Source organism: Emydura macquarii, unplaced genomic scaffold (genome assembly GCF_026122565.2).
Source record: "Emydura macquarii macquarii isolate MOO-44397 ecotype Brisbane River unplaced genomic scaffold, CSIRO-AGI_Emac_v2 contig_450, whole genome shotgun sequence".
Taxonomy (NCBI): domain Eukaryota; kingdom Metazoa; phylum Chordata; order Testudines; family Chelidae; genus Emydura; species Emydura macquarii.
This window is the reverse complement of record NW_027130587.1, coordinates 10,651,609-10,673,748: the sequence shown is the minus strand read 5'-3', so window position 1 is coordinate 10,673,748 and position 22,140 is coordinate 10,651,609. Positions and strand designations below refer to the sequence as shown.

Here is a 22,140-nt window from a genome sequence, read left to right as displayed (position 1 = left end):
TCCACTGTAGTCTGATTAATGATGTCGTTCATATAATTTGGCTAAATATATCCAACTAAAGCAAAATCCCTGCAGCAGAAAATTTTGTTCTACATACCTCTGTATTCTCAATAGCTAGATGGTACAGAAGGGAACAAAATTGCAAAAATCCAGAAGTGTATGGATGGGAAGGTAATTATGCTTGGACGTCCTTTTCTCATTCAGCATCACTGCCCATGTTCTCCTTAGAAACTCCACATAGCTACTGGATGGAAGGGAGATAGGAAGCATCCACTCAGCTACTGAGGGTGATTATTGTTTAACTTGTTCCATTCTTGCATTTTTACTGTGGAGGCACACTTGGGATCCTTAAATAGATACAATGGTAATTGATTCTTGAAATCTAGATATGAAGTTTCTTGTAGGCTGCACACACTGATGTATAGAAATTCATTATATGCATATTCACAACCTATACTGATCAGATTACAATGTTCAAACACTCCAAATGGAAGTGTGTACACAACTTTTATGAATGCATTTCCAAAAGTCTTGTAATGGGTTTCTCATTTCTCACTAGCTGGGTTGCAGTAGGGTATGGTTTGAGAGAGGCTAGGGGAATGGAAAGTGAAACAATGTCCTTCTGAATGTTGCCTCTCACCCTCTGGAGGGGAGACAGGTACAATAGTGAGGGTCTGGCTGCACTGACATTAGTTCTTGGCAATGTAGTGTCTCTCCTTATTCATTCAGATCCCCCTGCTGCTATATGTATCTTACTTTGTCTCTGATTTGTGAATATAATAATTAAAGTCACTATTGATTACTTTTTAAAACTTCATTACAGATATTTCAAACTATGCTCTAAACTGTACATGCATAGTGATGCCTCCTAATTTTCAACCACCGCTTTAATCTGGTTTTGAAAGTAATCAGATAATCCAATACATACGTATATGTGATATGCATTTGGGAATGTGTTTAAATGAATTTGCATAGTTGAATTGGAATTCCTCAGTGCTACACAGAGAGATCTTAAACTGATTTCTAGCCATTAGAGGTCAGTGTTCTACTGTAAATGCTTAGACATATGGCAAAGAAATGTTCAGTCACTGTTAATACTAAATCAGCTGCTTACTACCAATATTTTGATAGGTGTGCCTGGTGCTTCACAATCAAATAAAACATGACAGGTCTCTACCCTAAGGACCCTACAATTGGCGAACAGTGTATTTATTGAAGGCCTCAGACTGCAAACCCTGCTCCCAAGAGTGAAGATTTGCAGGCGTGGACCTTGAATCAGTTGCACTGAAATCCAGGAAATCTCTGAAAAGGAAAAATTAACCTTTTGAATGTTGCAGAAATTGAATGCAGAATAATCTGGTCCTAAAAGGAGGCCTAAATTGCCACTGAACAACATGATTGCTCTTTTATATGCATTATGTAATATATTTTGAATTGTGGACTGACCCTGAAGTTTTAAAAGGATATTAGAAAACCCATGAACCCCTGTTTTTGGAACTACCATTTGCCATTGAATCTGATATATACCACTTATATTTATTTCTATTAAATGTTACTTTTCTAACAATAGGTATTTGTAGAGCCAGAAAATAATATAAAGAAATCCAGTAGGGGGTGTCACTTAAAGGCTTCAGTTTTAGTGCAAGCACCAGCACAATTAGCTTGTATATTTCATTATAAATTAGACCACATACTATTAACAAACTTAATTTTGTCTGCCTTACCAGAATGAGTAAAAGTTGCCAGTGCAACGTGTGCGTGTCTGTCTGTGAGAGTCAGAGCTGGTTTGAACATTTTCAAAATTTGCCATGCTGATTTAAAAAAAAAAAATGAAATTCAGGCAAGGCAAAATTTAATTGAAAGTGAGTTCATTTTTATAACCCGCTGTAATATTTCTACTATATTTTTAAACAGATGTCCAAGAATATAACATAATTGCAAGATAATAGTTACTTGCTGCTAGCTAAATGCAAAAGACAAAATCAGCAGCTATGTCTGAAAAAGTGAAGGAGAGGAAGTCTAGTTCTGCATAGTGTTTGCCCTGTGACTATTTGATTAATATATCTTCTTTACAATGATTTTCATCAGTAGATCTCACAGAGCTCTGTACAAACCAGATCACTATCATTCTCCCAATTTTACAGATGGGGAAACTGTAGCATAGAAAGGTAAAGTGACTTGCCCACAGTCCCTCAGCTTATTTTTGGCAGAGCCAGGAATAGAACCCAGGTTTGCTGGATGATCGTGGCCAAGTCATTTCACCTGTCTGTGCCTCAGTAGACTTGTATCTGGCCTTGATTTGGGAAAGCACCTAAGTCCTTGCTTATGTCCTATTGAAATCAGTGGAGCACAAGCCTGTGAGTGGAGGCCAATATGAATGAATTTTAGGGTGATGCAAAGTATATGGCTATTAAGAATGCCCTACTGACCAGGCTAATGGAGAAAATAGTGAGCTGTGCTGTGAGAATGGGTCTGTAACCACAGTATGTTCTGGCTCTAAAGACAGGTTTCCTTAGCATTTCCACAGGATAAAGACTTGGACTATTACTGTAAAATAGAAATCTAGAGCTTTCCTACTCATGTTTTGTTGAGCAACAATTGTATATACATTTGCTCTCCATCATGATTTTGATCATTCAAGATAGAACACCAAAACATCTGACAAGTAAGCAAAAATGTGTCAAACCTCCTCTATTTACTTCTATGAGTTAGGAGGTTAACAGTAACTGCGATGTGGCGCCAGTGGCACCTTATGTTTTTCAGATGTGCATAAAAGCTTTCAAATTGTTTCCACTGTGACATTAGCAACAGGATATTATCTGCATTATAAACAGCAGGATGATCCCCAGCTTGCATTGTCAGTTTACGCATTCAGTTAAGGGCGTTTCCTTATTCTTTTTCAGTCTGCTAGAAAAGCAAGAGCTCCTGAGTCCAATAATATATTTTACTAGAGATGGCGCCTGAGCCAAATCCCCACTCCAAACACCATTGAACTTTGGGCTGTTTGGTACTTCGTCCAAAACTCTGAGCAAGCTATCTGGATTGGAAGAAAACTCTCCATCCAAATCCTTCTGAACTTTGGGGAAATTGCATTTGGCGCTGGAGGGTTCTGTCCTAGGGTTATGATAATGTATCTCTGTAAGTCCTGCTTCAGATGTTAAAATGAAATAGTATGGACAAAATGAGACATTATGGCAGTGAGGGGGGAGATCTGTAACTCAACAAACTTTGACCCGAACATGTAAATTAGTTTGCTGAGTTCAGTGCATCGGACAAACAGATCTGGAACTGTTTAAACCATCTCAGCCTGTTTAGTAATTTTTTTGGCAGTTGTACATATGTTTACTGCACTGTCTGAACAACCACCACAGAAGCAACATGCGTAGTTATAAGGAAGAGAGTGATCTTGCTCCTATTGAAACCCACAGAAGTTTTGTCATTGATTGACTTCAACAGGAGTAGGACTGTGGCCAAAGTAGCACCATCCCTGCAGGATTTTTTGCTGGGCTGGTTCCTAACCCCTGTAGTGAAAGTACTGCCTCCTGCCCCTCCAGGTTAACTCAATTGAGCAAGCTGATGTCTTGTACAGAAGGTGAACGCAATGACATAGTTGGGACAGATCCTCACCTGCTGCAAAATGCTTTAGCTTCACTGACTTCAAGGATGCTATGGTGATTTATCCCAGCTAAGAATCTGGCCTGGTACATTTAGCAGGTACAGTGTTTTGTGCTGCACACCCTTAAAAACTGCCATTTCCAATAATATTTACATTGTAAAATAATTGGCCAGTGTAGCCAGTTTTCTGTAAGGTTCAGGGCAGCAGATGCTGATTCTAGAAGCCAGTTGAGGAGAAGCAGGATCCTAGGCTAGTATCCTTTACCGATGGATCATCTCAGTGTAGGTGAAGGTGGCGGCTTGATAGGGAGCATGACACTCAGACAGAGAGCATGTGATAGTCCCTACCATGCAAATAGTTGTAGCCTACTAAATATTATTACTATCCTTTGTAATGCAGTAGGACCCAGCAGTCTCAGTCACGTCCTGTTGTGATGGGCACCGAAGCCAATGGCACTGTTCTGGATTCACAGCACTATTATGACTGAGATTAGATGGGTCCAAGTGTGTTTGTTTTTCCTTTTAAACTCTAAATATGTTTCAGTTTTGGAAAAACTTCCTGGGAATCTCTTTCCAGCTATATCCTCCGCTCAGCAAGAAGCACTGAACCGAAAGGGAGTTTAATATATATTTTATTATAAATGGTTATCAGTACAGAACCAAAGTCGTTTTTATAAATATCTGTGAGGAAAACAAACAGAAGCAGGTAAAAACCATTCTTTAGCAACAGCAATCTGCTTGCCTGGCAGTTGTTACTTTCTATTAGTTTGTTCTGGGGTGGGAGGGATGGGACTTCAGTTTTTTACATTAATTGCAAAAACAAAGCTGCTGATCTAGTGAATAGAAACCAGAAGGTGGAAGCTGATCTTTTTTTCCCACAGGTGTAAATTGGGAATAACCCCACAGAAGCTAATGGGGTGACTCTGGATTGGCACTAGTTTAACTGAGATCAGAAAGAGCCCAAGGTGTTCCAAAACTCCCAAATTATTTACCCTTAGTGGCATCTTAGCAGGCCCTCTCAGCAGAAAGGCCAAGGATGGAATGGGTCATGGAGATTGCATTATTCTCTCAAGTCTGAGAGCTACTCTCTGCTAAGGTTGGGGTTGAGGCACATTGCTGCGCAGCTTCCTCTGCTCTGGCCTGTGCTATCCCTGTTAAGTAGGACTCCTGAGTTGTTAATCTCCCCTATTTTGTAAGCACTAAATTCACACACACTTACACAAATGCATACAAGTTAACAACCCCACTCCCCACATATCTCCCTAGCAAGGACTGAAGCCAGGACCAGCAGCATAGGCCTCAACCAACCACTTGAGCAAAACGTTTTAGGTTTGAACTCCCCCGCCCCGCTCCCCTACTGACACACTGGTGGAGTTTGTTACACAGTAATGGCCCATATGTGGATTTGAGCTCAGATGCTAAATAAGTTGTTGAAAAATCCCAGAGGGGTAGCCGTGTTAGTCGGTATACAGCAAAAACAACGAAAGTCCTGTAGCACTTTAAAGACTAACCAATTGTCTCTAGTGGCTGATGCAGATAAAAGATAAGAGCCTGCTACTGCTGCAAGTGAAATGCATAACTCCTTTAGCTTAAGTGGCAAAGGCCTGTGCTTTGGTGCTGTGGTTTGACTCCTTATATGAGGCACTGCTTTGTAAGAACCCCCACCAGCAGTTCTGTTGCACTAAACATAACATCATAAACACATGTATTTGCCTGAGGGAGGTGATACTGCAATGGTGGACGTCAAATAACTTGTATTCACTAGAGCAGAGGCTACCTTCCTTTGTAAAGCCTTGGCTTAAGCTGCCCCCTGTTTCATGTATGTTACACTGGACAGAGGAATGGAAAACATATATATATTATCCTATGTGGCTTAAACAGTGGTAGGAGAGAATGACTTTGGAGCAGAGGTGCTCCACACAGAGCCATGTGTCCCAAGCTGATTAGAATGAGAGTTATAATTTAGCTTTCTTCAATCTTTTAACAGAAGTGTATTTAAAAACAACTTATTACTAGTACCAGAATGATGATTTCTGCGTTTCCGTATGCTTTTCCTGTATTTTAGTGGCCCATTGCTGTGATCAACACTTTAGGGCCTTGCTCGGCAATAATGTAAGCAGTGACACAACTGAATGCAAGCACAGGGACAATAACAAGCTTCAGAGTGAACAATAATGGCTGCACTCTAGTCTCAAAACACCGCTCTCCTTTTGTTGAGAAAACACCAGAGTCGTCTCAGTAGGGGGTTGTATTCAAGCTTCCCAGTGGATTTACTCAAAGCGACGTAGGTGATTGTATAATGACTGTACATAGGTAAAAACACACATGGGATCTGGCTTGCGTCCCATCACCATCATGTCGTCCACTTCTATCAGGCGATCACAGTGAGCCAGTTTCCTGCAGTAACAGCAAAACAGATCCAACAAATACAGGATTATTGCCAATGCCCTGGTCTATTTCCAGCATCTATTTGCTACCCAGTTTTCTGAATCATCTGGGCTTGTATCAAATAGTGGAATTTGCTCTCAGAGAAATCTGTATAGGATTGTAGTTAACACTGAAACGGTCAAACTCAAGTATTGCTTGGAGGCTGCCATTTTCTGTAACCAGGAAAAATTCCTGTTCCACCCCTCCCTTTCTCAAAGTTTTGATTTCAAATACTTCACTCTTGAGTGGGGGCTACTGTGCGTCAATGTTACAGTGTTTGAAGCCACATCAAAAGTTGTAGAAGCCTGCAGCCGTGCATTGCTGCATCCTGTGATTATTTGGAAAGAGCATGCTGATCCTGACTCTGTACCACATGGAGCGTTCTTATTGTTTCCCAAGTTAAACAGCACAGCAACTGAGTATGAGTCATGTTTACATTGGGTCAAGAAGCTTAAAAGTTCCTTCCTTCAGTAATTAAACAAAATTATCAAATCGTTGAAAAGTTCCCCTTACTATGAATTTAGCAAACCCTGTTTGGTCTCATTCACTGATCCGGTGTGCCAAATGCACAGCAGTGCCACTGCCTGGTGCTCTCTCTGTTTTTCAGAGATGCCCTAACAAACGGCTGTGATTTTTTTCAGAAATGCACAACACTAGCTGCTCTCTGCTCCCAGTGAAGTCAACTCTTCTGGACATAAATAGGAGACTTGCAAATCCCACTTCAGATAAATAAACTGCTTGCTCCCTGCTTTTGATTCATCCGGAGGGGCTGGATTCGCCTACAAATTGCATCTAAATCGGGTATTAGTTGGTGTGGGATTTTCAAAGGGGTTTAAGAGTGAGTTGACCTATTCCCACTGAATGTCAATGAGAGCTGGATGCCTAGCTCTCTGAGGCTGCTATAAACCCCAGTTTCTTTGTTATGATGGTACTGGCAAAGTTCAGTAAGTCACCCCTTGCTTGTAGCGTAACAAGCTAGAAAGAGGGTGGTTTCTTCTTCTGTTCAAATACAGGATATAGAGCCACTTTCGCAAAGATTAGTGAAATAACACTGTAAGGCTGGTTTAAATGACATGCTTATAAAATCATCTCACTCAGATGACACACTTACACTGCAGCAATTACCTACTTAAGCTTCAGTGTAATGTCAAACCTTTTAAGACCAATAAATGTTTCTTTGTGCAGAAAACGGCACAGCAGAATTTAATGGAATGCTTTAAACTGTTAAAATGATCTACTTTCCATAAACTCGAGCACTTCAGAGTTTTCCTCATGATTTGCTTTGACTGCTGTCTGGTTCTTGATTTTAACTTTGAATACTCCCAATATATGTTGAATGTTGACTGCCTAATGGAAAGATTAGCTTTTATAGCACAGCACTGAATTTCAGACACCAGGTCCTTTATGAAGCTACAAGGAGCTAGAGCATACTATTTTAGCGAGAATATTGCTAATACTACATTCTCCATTAAGCCATCTGCTCCTTCATTAGCCTGGATTTGGTCTTGACAGTGCTGACTATGCCAAAGCTTTTGTTCCTGATATTTACTCTTGGGAAGAAAGAGAGGAAACACCATCTGAAGTTCCCACTGGCCTGCAATAGAAGAAACATCTGCTGGAGTCTGGAGGGATATATCTGTTGACCTTTGCAGCTGGGAAACAATTAAATCAGCTCTGCCTTTAATAGCAAATGAACCTGTATTCCATGTGATGCTGGGAGAGTTCTGTGGTCTATAATCAATAGTCCACCAGACAGTACCTCTTGATAGTTTTGCTTTTCTTGATACTTATGTACGGAACAAATTAGGACTGAAAACTTTTCAAATCCTAGTTAAGTGACTTCAGGTACATCTACACGGGGATAAAAGACCCATGGCACGGTTGCAGCTGGCCTGGCTCAGCTGACTTGGGCTCAGGCTGCGAGGCTAAAAATTGCTGTGTAGACGTTAGGGACCCTCCACTTTCGCTGAGTCCCAGAGCTTGAGCCCAAACATCTCCACAGCAGTTTTACCGCCCCAGAGCCTGAGCCCCATGAGCTCAAGTCAGCTGAGCCAGGCCAGCTGTGGGTTTTTATCCCTGTGTAGATGTATCCCAGTATAGACAGACCTGAGGGCATTTGTGCCAATGTAGCTATCCCAGTGCAAACCACTAGTGTAAATGTACTGCACTGATGTAACACTGGGAGTTTGTCTACACAGTGCGTCAGTCTGCAGCTGTGGGGTGTAAGTTCTAGTGGGCACTAGCATGTCATGCATTACCTGGCCTGGGTGGAGCCAGCTGGTGTGCACTAAAAGTTCCCTACAGCGTGTTGTTATAGGGCTGTATGAAACAGGACTCTTAACGTGCACTAAGTAACTTTTAGTGTGAGCAGTGCAGCATATCTACACTGGGATTTTTGCGAGTCTAACTACACTGGTACAAATCTCTCCCCAGCAGAGACAGGCCCTTTGACAAATGTGTGTGTTAACAACAGGGCCACAGGCTGACATTTTAATTGCTCTAATTTGCAATGATAATAGCCTACAGACCTAACTTGCCTCCCTCCTAACAGAACTTCAAAAAGCAAAGTAAGTGTTGCTCTAAACAACAATGGTTTTCCACTAACAACAACCCAACAAAACTTGAGGGACTGATTCTATGTTTCTTAGTCAACCAAAAGTCAGGAGAAATTCAATTCAAGTAAAGTGTCCATTGCAGAAATGCAAGTATACCGACTCATGCTGTGTATATCTACCAGCAGCATACTGGTTCTATACATACTGTAAATGTATGTGGTGGGACCAGTAAAAGAGCTTTGGTACTGCCTTCTGTTTTGTTTGCTATCTCGTATATTAACCCCACAATTAGTGTCTGCTCAAAGACCACTCAAGTGCAGCCTCTTGACTTGTGCATGTTTTATGTTTGTTTCTCCACTTAATTTTGTGTTAATGTCACTGATCAACATAATTTTACAACTACAGAAAAATAAAGCGAAGGGGGGTGCCTTGCACATATGTTGCCAAACAAAGGCTCTCTGAGTGGTGGTGGGGGATAATCTCTCATTACAAGTGTCCTTGCAATAGCCACTCTTGTTGCCTTGCAGGGGGATGCCAAAAGGCAGTTCTCTGACCTGCCAAGTTAGAAAACCAGTAATGTGAGTTTGACTGATGAGGCACCAGGGTATCACGACTCTTGGGATTGTTGATTAGGTTCTTGGTTCCATATTTGACCTTTTCAACTCCAAGGCAAAGAATCCTTGACTTTGTAAGTTAAAGTTGGAGGTTAGATCCTGAGTTGCTGTAAACCTGTGTAACACCATTCAAATCAATGAAACTATGCCAATTTACAGGATCTGGCTTAGAGGAATTTTTAAAGCTACCCAATTTTCTAACCATGGAATAATGTCTTTTAAATTCAGTTTGCTTGTATCTTCCACTGCATGCAAGTCCTTGAGACAGCTGGAGGGAGGACTGTACAAGGAGAAAGTACATGTATTCTGTTCTCTGCTACATTGAAATCCAATAGGCTGTCAACTGTTACAAGTCATATGGTCTGTTCTGTTTACGTTGTCATAGTTACTGTTAATCCATCTTAAGTATATTTCTGGTTTTTCCAAATTTCAGCTGATAAAATTTATAAGCTTTAAGGACTTTTCAGATGGGTATTTACATGGATTTAGAAAAGCCACCTTTTGGGAACATGCAGTAATAACTATTGCCAGCAAAATTTGTAAGAGCTATTTTAACTTTTTTCCCGCAAATAACTAGGGGGAAACAACAGCCTATGTTGACTTAAGCTACTGAATGGAACCTGAATGGAAGTCTCTGATGTGCAGTAGAAAGATCAAGTTAAGTTACCTGAAAGTTTAAAAGTGAATTTCCAGACCTAAATCAAGTACATCAGAGCTTCAGGTCAGTGCATGTACCCACACTCTAAAGACCCAGTCCTGCCTCCCATTGATGTCAGTGGCAAGACTGCCATTGATTGCTGTGCAAGCAGGACCCAGCTGTTGGAAGCTGCAGTGATAAGGGCTTTATAGATACTCTGGTGCTAAGCATTATGGAGGAGATGTTCCAAAGTGCTGAAAAGGAGATTTTCAAATGGTATTGATGCGCCTAAATCCCTTGACTATAAAAGCTGTGGCTAAAATACTATGCGCGGAATTAATCTGGTTGAGAGGAAGAATTGAGTGCACGGGTCAAAGGGGGAGAATTGGAATGGGCAGAGCATGAATCCAAGGACAGACTAGGGCACAGAGCCCTGGATTTTCTTTGCAACAACTTATTCATTACAAGTCATCTGCTAAAAATGCATCTTTTTTTATTCCTGAGCCTCCTGCTTTATGTGATGTCTTGCGCAGTTTTATTACCCTACTCTGGCATAATAAGTGTGAGCTTGTGACGCAGGGTATGAGAGAGAAATGATTAAACTCCGTTGCCTCACAGTCTTGTGAGGCTTTCACTGGATGCACTTCACAGAGATCGGATGTGATACTCACTCAGCCATGGTGAAAGCCAGCTCAAAGTTCTGCTTGCAGTTAGCTGGGTCAAGCGCATTATAATCGAAGGCTTCAGGGAAGAAAGAATGCACTAAGGCACAGAATGCCATCCCATCACTCCAACTTGAGGAGAAGTTGTGTAGATCAAGGTGCTGTCAGAATGCAAACAGAGCTTTATGGCTATGTACAGAGCTGGGAACTGCAGTTGTCTTTGCTCACTACTGTACTTTTCTCGTCTGACTCACCAAAGGGAGCATGCAGAGTACTTTGCAGATGTCTTATGTTTTTTTCTTTTCTTGTTTGTATACCCATTACGTTATTTGGGCTAAAAGGAGAATTGGCATCCTCAGCTGTTAAAGCCCTTTTATGAAAGATTACACATCTGCTTTGCACCTGCGCTGTCTAGGGACCTGATCCAAAGCCTATTGAAGACAATGGAAAGGCTGCCATTAACTTCAGTGGGCTTTGTATCAGGCTCTGTATTTGTCTAAACTGAGAGCATTACTTAGCCCTATGAACTAGTTGCTAACTGGAGGGTGGCATTTTTCTGTGCAGTGCTGAGTGTTGTATAAAGACTAAACTGTACTTGCTTGCGACACATTTGGGGTCAAATCAATACCGACTTACACTCTGAGTAGCCTTATTCATTTCAAGGGGGTTGCATAGGGGATAAATGGAGGAGAGACTTTGCCCTGTGAGACTGCACATGGTCAGTGCAGGAACCGGCCCATTGCAGTTACAGCAAAGAGCCAGAATTGCTCTGGATTTGCACTCATGTAACAATACATAATTGGGCTCTTTTACTTCATGATGCTAGACTTTTCCCCAGCATACAACATTCAGACCCTGACCATTATGATTAGTGACTAATAGTTATTTTCATTATCCATTGGAATATACCCTTGAGTTTAAGGTTCAACAACAATTATATTTTGTTTTCTCAGAATGAAACTGTGGAATGGGCATTCTTTTGTTCTTATAAATCTAGGAAATTGTCCTCCCCTCCCCCTCCCCACAATTGCATTAGGCGATGCAGTTTAATGCTACGTAACATTAACGGAACCACACACAGGCCAAATTCTCTTCAGTTACACTGGAGCAATCCTATAGACACAAACATGCTGAATTGGGAGAATTCAACTTCAAGCATTTAATATGATTAAACATCTCTAATTCCATTATAGAGCAGTCTGGTCTATTGCATAACAAAGTTATCTTGGTCTCCAGGTAACAGTACAACAAAGTAGTCTGCATCCCCATTCACATCTCATTATACATAATAAAGGAGGCACACACACGGCAATGAGGAGACAGTGCACAATGCAAGGTGAAGCCTGTAAACACAATTTAGACCTCAATCCAGCAAAGCACTGATGGCCAGATTTTTAAATGTATTTAGGAGCCTAACTCCTATGGTGAGTTGAGTGCCTAAATATTTTAAACAATCGAGCCCTTGAGCACTAACTTCAAGGATGTGAGTAGTCTCATTGACGTCAAAGGAACTAGGCAACACACATGTAATTCACACACATTTTCTTGGGGGCTTTGGAGTCCAGTGGTAAATGTAACTAATTGTCTCTAGTATTTTAGATTCACTAGCACTAGTGGTAGCTGTAGAACACATTTTTTGAGTACCATTTCTCTAGAAATACTCAAAGAAGTTCCTATAAAGAATTCAAATGAAACACGCTGGAAGCGATGACGTTTTCTCACCTTGTATCCTATGGTTTTAGAGCGACACCAGTCCAGCAGAATCTGCTTAATGCTGCTTGCACTAGCCACCCCAAAACTTTGTGACCTCTTCAGCTTTGCTTTGGACTCTCCTTTTCCTCTAGAAGAAGGAAAGGAAGAAAACCTTGACGAGAGGAGACTAATCCTAACACCTTCATGTCAGCTCTGTCTCCCCAACAGAGAGTACAGAAACCATCAATACAACCTTTCTTTTATCACCCCTTGTCAGCGTGCCATGTGAGATATGCCATAAGGTGAAATCATGGCCCCAGCACTGCGAACGGGAAAATTCCTTTAACTTCAAGAGTCAGAATTTCACCTGTAGCTTCTATTTGCAATATAAACATTCTGAGGCAAGGACTATGTCCTGTAAAGCATAGTGCATACTGTCAGCTCTTAAATAACAACCTAAGACCATGAAATCAGTCTCCCTTTATGAGCCATCCAGAGGGAGATTTTTACAACACTCCCTTCTGAACAAAAAACACCCCCAGGGCCAGTGGAGTGAATATACAACAGCTAGAGCTCTGAATTTTCTGGCTTCTGTCCTTTTCACGTCGACCTCCGGACATTACTGGATCTTCATTCTTTCACTGACTTCAGTGGAGCTGGATCAGGCCCTAGATTTCCTTTACTCAAATTTCCAAGTCTAGAGATCCCTCCACTATAATCGGTTAACAGAATATTTTCCCATTACTGAACCCCCTTTGGATGCAAGAGGATGCACAGGGACTGAGGCATGACATACTTTCCACTGTCCTGCTCAAATTTCTCAAAGAGAGCTTTCCTGGCCTGCGTTCCTGAAGTCCGTGGCAATGTCTGAGACCGCACCAGTTCTCTCCTCCTTTCCACTTGGCGATGGACAGTCGGAGGCGGGGAGTGGGATTTGGGTGTCACATCATAGTAACTGTCAGTGGTACTGCTGAAAGATAACACCAAAAAACACTTCTAAGAGAAACTACCTGGAACATGGGGTATCACCATAAAGCACTGAGATCAGTTACAGCAAAACTTCAGCAACCTAGACACTTGGAGGAAACATTTTCAAAAGCATGTAAATAACGTAGGTATCTCAGTCCCATTTTCAAAAGTAACTTGAGTATTTAGGAACCTAAATCTCCCTGAAAGTCCATAGCACCTAGACTGCAAAAGGCCAGGTCCCTAACGGTATTTAAGTGCCTAACTTCCATTGAAATCAATGACAGTCAGTCATATTAGATAAATATCTAAGCCTAGGTCATTTTTGGAAAAGACTTAGACATGTAAGTCAGGCATTGCAACTCTGAGCAGATCAGCTTCTAAATACTTTTAAAAACCTAAGCCGTAGGCATGTCCGGTCTAAAATCTCATTAACTTCCAATGAGATTCAGGCACCTAAAGGCATAAGTCACATTTTAAAAATGGTACTTGGGCTCCTAAATCAGCATAGCTCCACTGACTCCAAGTGAGCCATGCCAGTTTACACCAGCAGACCAGCTGGATAATGTTATACAGGATTATCTATATCGCTTTGCACTTCTATTTGAGGTTCCCAAAGCACTTGACAAACATTAGTAATTTAAGGCACAGAGTACACATGTGAAGGAGGGTGCGTTACCACCATTTCCAGCTGAGGCACAGTCTGGCTCAAGATCACACATTATCCAAGGCAGAGCTGAGAATCAAATTCAGATCTACCGACTCCAAGTCCCATGTATTAAGCCCACAAAGATCATTCTTCTATGCCTTAGCCATCCAAGAGCTGGTATAACATCCTAGCATCCATAGTCCATAAGAAGTTTAAAAACCTGTGCAGGCTAATTTTCAGGACAGATGCAAGCCCAGTTTAAGAGTTTTAAGCAGTCTGTGCTCTCCTTTTTTTGATGAGGTTTTGCATGCCTTGATATTCCAGCAGTAAGTGTGATACAGTGTAATTCTACACTAAACAACTGTGACTTTGAGTTAATCAAAAATGTGTGGTGGTCAGCCTTTCAGAGTGAAGGCAGAAAGTCATAGTGTGTCCTGCAAGGAGTTTAGAAACTCAAAGCTGTAAGCTAAACTGTAGGCCAGTTAAAGTAAGGATGTTTGATAGGGGTCATGCATTCAATTGCCAAAAATAGACACAAAATAATAAGTTTTACACAGCAAAGTGCTTTAAAAGGAGCTTTCTGAGGCCCAGCCATGGCTATTAAAGGACAACTCAAGCATTTTACATCCCATCTAAGCCCGTTCACGCTGGGATTAGAAGGGCTAGCAATGTGGCAATCAACAGCAAGATTCTGAACGTGGTGCGTTCTGACAGTGAGATTTGTAGGACTGTGGAACACTCTGTTCGTGGATAAATAGGTCACTAGCCTAGCTAAAGCACTATATAATATACTGCACTGGCTAGGGGAACAGACGAGATCAAACTATCTAGGTACTTATATGGCTCTCATCGCTGTACTATCTGAGCACCTCATACAAAATAAGGAACGTATCTTTCCAACACTGCTGTGATGTAGGAAAGTAGTGTTACCACCCGTTTACAGCAGGGGCAGTGAAGTACATATCGATTAAGGGACTCCTCCAAGGTCACACAAGGAGTCTGTAATAGAGCCAGGAACTGAACTAAGACCTCCCATCCAGCGCCTGGCCCATAAGGCAATCCTTCCCTTATCTTGTGATGAAGGCCAGGTAACCACATGCTATTCCCAACCTGCTCCTAATGCAGTAATTCATTTCTGTGGTTTGCCTTTACTGTTAACCTACATGACAAACAAATTGCAATCAAAGCATCATCGTGAGCATGACTGTTCCTTAGGAAGCCTGCAGGATCTCTCTTCCTGTCCCTAGTTCCTTCTGCCTCAGAGACACTCCAACCCCTTTGTAGACTTGGGCTGGAGCCACTAGGAACCCACTTGGTCTGGCTGGCATGATGAGTCAATAGAAGAGCTCTGCACTCAGACTACATTTAACACACTTCAAAAAAAGTCTCACTGAAACAGTCAAGGAAAGGTCCTACCTTTCACTAGCTTTGGTTCCACTAGTCAATCCATAGCTCATGGCTGACATAGACTTTGTGACAGAAGTGCTTTTCTCTGTATAAACAGCAAGAAAAACAAGATGCATCAGTGTTGAAAGTATTTTCTCCTTTCCCCACATGTTTTTAATCTATTTCCTGGCCACACATTTATTCTTACAGCAATGAAAAGCTGCGGATTTCTCTATAAAAGACCTCTGCCAGCATGAGCTAATGATCTTCTGGGGAGAGATTCTCCCCACTGTCCCAAGTACCAGACACCACAACAGTCGCACAAAGGGGCTGTAAACAGTTGACAAAGGGTCACAGGCACCGTGCAGGGACTCCAGAGGCAGACCTACTGTGGCCCTCCAACCAGCCCCAGAGTAGGGGCCATGCAGGAAATGGAGCCAGGGCATGTCAGGGTAGGAGGAAATGGCCCTATATCACAGGCTGCTACGGTCATTCTGGCAAGCCTTAAGCAACCCTGGGGAGGCTGATATAATTTAAAGCAGCCCTCCACTTTAGTTCCACCAAGGGCCATTTTATTCCCCTGAGAAGCCCACGTTCAGCAGGGTGCAAAGGTGGCTTACAACCAGCTTTGCCCCTACTTGTCCCTGGGCTGCATCTTCCGTGTCATGCCTCCTGAAGGCCCAGCACAGGTCTCAGCCCTGTTCAGCACTTGTGTCCGGGAATGATGCACAAGGGTGCCCCAGCATTAACACTGTAAGGGTCTGGTTCTCTTCTCACATCAGTTTCACATGCGTGTAGTTCCACCGACCTCACTGATTCACTCCACAGTACTGTAAATGAGAGGGCAATCCAGCCCTAGGTTTTCAAGTGCAAACTTAACTCGCTTTGAAAATTGAATGTGAAGATTCTTCATCTCACGATTAATCCCTGGACTATGAAGGGGCAAATTTTCCTGTGCTCTTCTGCCCAGAGATGATCTGGATCCTCACCTTGCACCTTCAGGCTGTGAGCAACCCTTGTACTAAGAAATAATGCGCTTTCTAGGCTGTGTCATTTATGCATCGCTGCTGAACTGACAATGCAAATCGGTTCCAAATGGCATTGTTGTCTACAGAGAGTAATAGCTTGGTGATGTGGACTAACAGCATTTTTGGACAGAGCTCCAGTCGTTTGTTTAGACATGAATAAAGAGTCTGAGGCATTTTGGCTTTTTACACATTCATGCGTCGAAGAAGGGATGAGATGTCGAAAAGAAACGTTTTCAAGCCATGCTACTCATTCCTAAGGCTGCTGCAATGAATTTGCTTTGCTATAGTACCAGCAGCACAGCCTGTGCATTGCACCAGCAATTTCAGTCTCCTATGCTGTGGCTACTGTAGCAAAGCAGCTCTGTTTAGCAGCCTTCACGATATGTACTAGGCTTTGATCTGCCTTCATTTCTATACCACCCATATTAAAGCCTTTTTCCACCAATCCTTTAGGCTGCAGCTTCTCCCAGCCCTTCCTCCTTCCACATGCTCCACAGCTGAGGTGTCTGGTCATTCTCTTCTCCAGAAAATCAAGTTTGCCCCAACGTACAGTAAAGAGCGCAAGATTGGTCAGATCTGGTAGCACCATGGCCTCCGTGCTAGATAAACCATTAGAAGGCGAAGAAAATAAATTCCCTTCTGGGAGTGTTGTTTATGGAGAGTTTGTGGTAAGGACGAGGAGCATTGTGGGAAAATCCAAAATAGACCGTGGGTTTTTCTTTACTCTGAGTGGATCATCCTAAGGGTTTGTAGAGCCAAACTCCGATGGCAAACTACTTCAAGGGCATGTCTATACAGCAAAAGGTATGCACAGGCTAGCCTACCAGCGCTCTCTTGAAGCCAGCTGGCACAGGGGAACAATAGCAGTGAAGACAGCATAGCACGAGCTTCAGCGCAAGTAGTTCAAGACTGGGACGGACCCTGGGTACATACTTGGCATGCTAGTCGGCTCTGGAGCCCTCACTGCACTATCTTCACTGCTCTTTTTACCTGTGCCAGCTGGATTCAAGCTAGCTAGGGAAGGCTAGTTCATGAACACCTTTTGCTGTGTAGACGTATCCTGAGTCTGAATGGACCATCGCCGTCTGCTAAGAATTGATTTATTGACTCCCACTGGAGTCAGTGGAAAGATTCCCCTGGACTTCAATGGGGCTGAATCAGACATCTACATGCAGCCTTGCTAACGTTCTCAGTGTTACTACGTACCGATGAACAAAACCAACCATCCAACTGAAGATTGGGGGCTAGACAAATCCTACTCAGTAGAGATGGGACCAGATCTGAATCTCCTAAACACTGTGGCATTGGCTGTTCTTTACTGTTTAGCATAATCATGTGGTTTTTGGACATACCCTCCATGCCGAAGGGTAGGGAAAATAACACCCACCTGCCACTGTGGATGTGCCCATTGTTCTCACCGAATTTGAATTCCAGGTCTTCACAGCAGTCACTGAAAAAGAAAAAGACAGAGGAGGGTTTTGCTTATTTCTTTGTTTTAATAAAAGGGCAGGTAGAGAGGAGGGATTTTCGATTTAAATGCACACAGTTTCTCTTGTTGGCAATGGGGCTGGACCTTCCTTTCACAAATCAGGAGTAACTCCACTGAAGTCAATCACGTTCCATCAGTGTCAAACTGGTGCAATAGGAGAATCCAGTCCATAGACGCCTCTCCTCCTATTTTCCAACTCACTCTAGTCAGGACTCCTTTGTTTTATTCCCGGCTGTATTGCTCACTTCCCTTTTAAGTCTCAGGCAGATCACTTGTACTCTCTGCACCTGAGTTTCCTCATCTGTAAAACAGGAACAAGAAGACCTTCCTCACAGGGAAGTTGTGAGCAAACCACTACAGACCTGATCCCAAAACTACTGTAGTCAGTGGAAAGACTTTCCCTGACTTCAGCGGACTTTGGATCAGGTCCTATATAGCCCCAATGGAAGCAACATCTATGTAAAATATGCAGTGTGCAACTTAGGCTCAGATAAAGTGGACTATAAACTTCACAGCCACTAACCATTGTGTGAAGTATAGTTCAGAAAAGAAGAACACTAAATGGTGTGAACAGGGATCAAATCATATGAGCTTGTCTTTTTTTTTTTTTTCTTTTTTAAATCAGACCTGGCTTCCATGAGCAAATTATTTTCGTATCTAGAAATTTCTTTTACCTGATTGGTTGGAAGTTTTCATCACAGCCTCATTCTGGCTCCTGCTCTGCCCTATCAGGCCACTGGAAGAATTAGTAGTTCCTGATAAGGTGGAGGCTTCTCCTGAAAACTTTTCGGATACTCTTGTTATTGCGGTAACAGGAAGGTGGGGCATCCGTAAGGTTACTGCGGGTGCATGTGCCTCAGGGGATGAGTTTGACATCTGAAGGGAAGAGGTCACTTCCTGTGAGACTTTTGCCTGACCTAGGATATTAGAGGAAACAGGGAGAGGAAAATGCCTTTATTGACAGATATTTTTAAAAATACAAAACCATTTCTATGCACAATGGTTTTATTTAATTTTATTTTAGGAAACACTAGAATAACAATCAAATTTCCCCCCAGCAGATCATGTTGTTTATGTTAGATTGCACAGACTGACAATAACTGGTAGTAACTGATCATATCCTATCCTTTAAGATTCTTAATTAGCAAAGCTTCTTCAGGTGCCTAGTCCACTATGTTTCCTTTTAGGGCCACTATGTCTAGTGCCCGCTGCTGGGGATTAGGAGGCAGGACTCCTTTGTTCTTTTCTTGGTTCACTTAAACTTTTTGTGCCTCAGTTTCCTCTTCTGAGAAATGGAGATAAGAAGACTTCTCCCACAGACAGGTGGTGAGAGTTAATTAATAGTTTGCAAAGTCCTTTGAAATGTATGGACAGAAAGACACTCAGAATACAAAGTCTTGTTATCAGTAATTGGAAGCCAGGCTGCTGATGGGTCTTAGGCCCCGATTCTGCAAACAGTTAGGCATACGCTTAACAAATTAATGGGACTCCTCATAGTAATAAAGTTACCATGGTAATAAAGTTAAGCACATACCTAAGTGTTCGCAGGATCAGGGCCTTAGTACGGTATTCATGCTGAAATAGTTCCAGAGTCAGACCCCTGGCAGTATTAGAGAGTTGCTCAGTACTTGGCAGAATCGAGCTCTTGACCAGCAGAAATATTTTGCATTCAAGGTCAATCCTGAAAAGACTAATTTCAAGCATTTCTCTCCTCTTACCTGCCAAAGACTGGTGTCCGTTTTCAACTATGGAGGAATTAGAAACTCTTCTAGTCTCAGGTTCGTGGCGGTCGTCCAGATCCACGCTCTGGAAAAACATTACACACAATACTTGAACAATGTTCAAATTATTAACAGTAGTCACTATAGCACCCAGAGACTCCAACTGAGATCAGGTCCCTTTGTGATCATCTCCATGCAAGAGAGTGGGAGACAGCCCCTGCCCCAAAAAGCCAAATCATTCAGGATCACACTGATTACCTGAACGGTCTATCTTCAAAAGGAGTGCTGGTGATAAAGGACTAAATCCTACCCTCAGATACATAGCCATCGGCAGAATGGCCCAGTGCAGACAGGAGGGGTTTCCTTTGCTGTGGCACACAGAGAATACACTAAGTTCATGTGGGGGATTTTCTATAATCACAGGGGGTGTCACACAGGTCGATGTCTGCCTTTTCCACCTCCTGTTACTTTAGTACATTGTAAATTCTGCCCCTCCTCAAGTCCCCCTTCCAGCGTTGCATTGTGACTATTAACAAGGCTTCCACCACACAGAGAACAGACTGGCACTGTCAGAACTAGATCGGACATGTTTCTAAGATCAGCAAATACCACTGTCATCCACTCGTAGGGTACTATGAGGTGAGCACATAAGCTGTTCATTTAGCACAGCGTGGAAAACAAAGCCAGATGGTGCTCCAAGTGAAGTCAATGGCAACACTCTTTTGATTTCTTTGGGAGCAGAAGTAGGACCAAAATCAGTACCATCTACCTTACAGCAGTGGTATGCACAACAGGGGTGAAATCCTGGCTCCCCTGAAATCACTGGCACAACTCCCCTGGACTTCAGGAGGGCCAAGATCTCACCCCAGGACAAGAGACACGCATTAGAGACCCAATCTGTACCTTTCAGTGGACTGAGTGTGATCTCTTTCACAGATGCACATACCAGTCATGCTTCACAGTTGTTCTGCACAAAGTTAATTTATTCTGCTTTACAGTCCACTTTGTCATGTCTTCAAATGATTCTGTGCTGTCTTCGACACAGTGTCCCCGATTCTGCAAAAGCTTCAGCATATGCTTAATTCTGCACATGCGAGTAGTTCTACTAAAGACAGTGGGTCTATTCAGATGAGTAAAGTTAAACCTTTGCAGGGCAGGGTCTAATGGAGGTGCTGGGTGTTTAGGGTGCTCAGCACCTACACCCAGGATTTGCATGCACACTCTGAAAATAGATGCAGAAACAGAGCGAGGGCCCAATTCTGCAAACAGTGATGCATGTGTAAAACTTCACTGAATTGAAGAGTCCCATCCACATAATCAGGTATACTCCTGTGAGTAAAGTTAGCCACATTCATCAGTGGTGACTGCATACGGTGAGGTCCAAATTATGACAGCAGTATCTCAGCAAATCTATTCCTCTCCTTTACAGGGTGGGCAAAATAAGAGGCAACTTTTCTCCACACATACAATCAAGTTGCTGATTCTAACTTATTGTAAGTCTAAATCCTACCGTAGTATTTTTACCCTGAGAATGATTTAATGGCCTTTATGTAAAGCAGTGGTATAATTTATGACCAGTAAAAGTTTTCCCACTGGAACAAGCAGTGGAATTAAGCCCATAACTCTTCTCAACATTAGCTTGAAGAGTCCCTTATGTTTATACATGAATCTTCTTTATATAACATTTACAGGACGTTACATAAAACTGCTTAATGTTCTACACAAGTTCTCTCTACTTAAAGCAGATAAAATGACAGTCATCACAATTAGATGACATATGGAAAGAGTATTAAGGGAAAAGTAAATATCTTGGCGCTTTATGACTGAGTTACAATTTATAACTGGAAATGATGGGGTTTTTGGAAAAATACACTATTTTCTGATGTTTGCTAATTTAATTCCTGACAAATCAGCCAAGAACACTTTGTTTTTATCATCTAACAGAAAGTACGCAATTTTTTGTTGCAAGGGACCAAAAAAAGAAACTTTTTTGCAGTCACATGATCACTTCTATTGAAAATGTTTGTGGTATTTATACCTGTTTATGGGAAACTGCGAGTTCCCTAAATTAAAGTCCATGGGAAAGTTCGATGTCACTGTAAATAGCCTTTACACCAGACTGGCCCAAAAGTTTTAAAAAAAATCTGCAACACATCTGTGTGTTTACTCAATCTAAACAAATTATGAAAGAAAAAAAGCAATCAGTTGTGCAGCTGGGTTCTTACATTAGATACAAACATTATATGTCAGTTTCTCTCCCTCTGGATTCAGAATGCAGTATTTAAAAAAAAAAATCCCACCAGAGGCAGGGTTGCCCCACTCACATGATTTTATCCCAGCCCTCACAATATTTGATGTTTATTTTAAAGCTCCAGCTCCTGGAGGCAGGTGATTTTGTGAATCTCCATTTTCATTTTCTTTTTAAATGGAAGTTTCTAATCCTCGTGGTTGTGGAGAAAATCCTGAATATGTGAACTGAGTGTGACCTAAAGACTCAGAGATCAGGAGGCAAAGAAAAATAACTCCCAATTATTATTACTTTAAAAAAAATCATGATTAAGCCAATGTAATTTTAGGGCTTGATTCATAACTTGTGAACTCTTGATGTTGGCAAACTGCAGATGGACATACAATAGACTCTATTACATCAGTGTAAATCTGGAGCAACACAGTGGATTCAATGAAGTTCCTGTGGATTT

General features: G+C 42.0%; 1 protein-coding gene across 4 annotated transcripts in view; it reads right to left on the bottom strand.

Moving 5' to 3' along the window:
• Positions 1–4,230: 4,230 nt before the first annotated feature.
• Positions 4,231–22,140, bottom strand: part of SMTNL2 (smoothelin like 2) — a 42,247-nt gene continuing 24,337 nt past the window's right edge. Inside the window, exons 2-9 of one of the 4 annotated variants that reach the window (XM_067537977.1) lie at positions 19,439–19,526; positions 18,395–18,637; positions 17,619–17,681; positions 15,234–15,309; positions 12,999–13,169; positions 12,233–12,350; positions 10,520–10,671; positions 4,231–6,012 (exon numbers count right to left, since the gene is read on the bottom strand). In XM_067537977.1, the coding sequence (XP_067394078.1) occupies positions 5,886–6,012; positions 10,520–10,671; positions 12,233–12,350; positions 12,999–13,169; positions 15,234–15,309; positions 17,619–17,681; positions 18,395–18,637; positions 19,439–19,526 (1,038 nt within the window). In that variant the 3' untranslated portion in view covers positions 4,231–5,885. Of the gene's footprint in view, positions 6,013–7,101; positions 7,637–7,834; positions 9,492–10,519; positions 10,672–12,232; positions 12,351–12,998; positions 13,173–15,233; positions 15,310–17,618; positions 17,682–18,394; positions 18,638–19,438; positions 19,527–22,140 lie in introns of those variants that run through there. The other 3 variants (XM_067537974.1, XM_067537978.1, XM_067537975.1) reach the window with 3 other exon arrangements.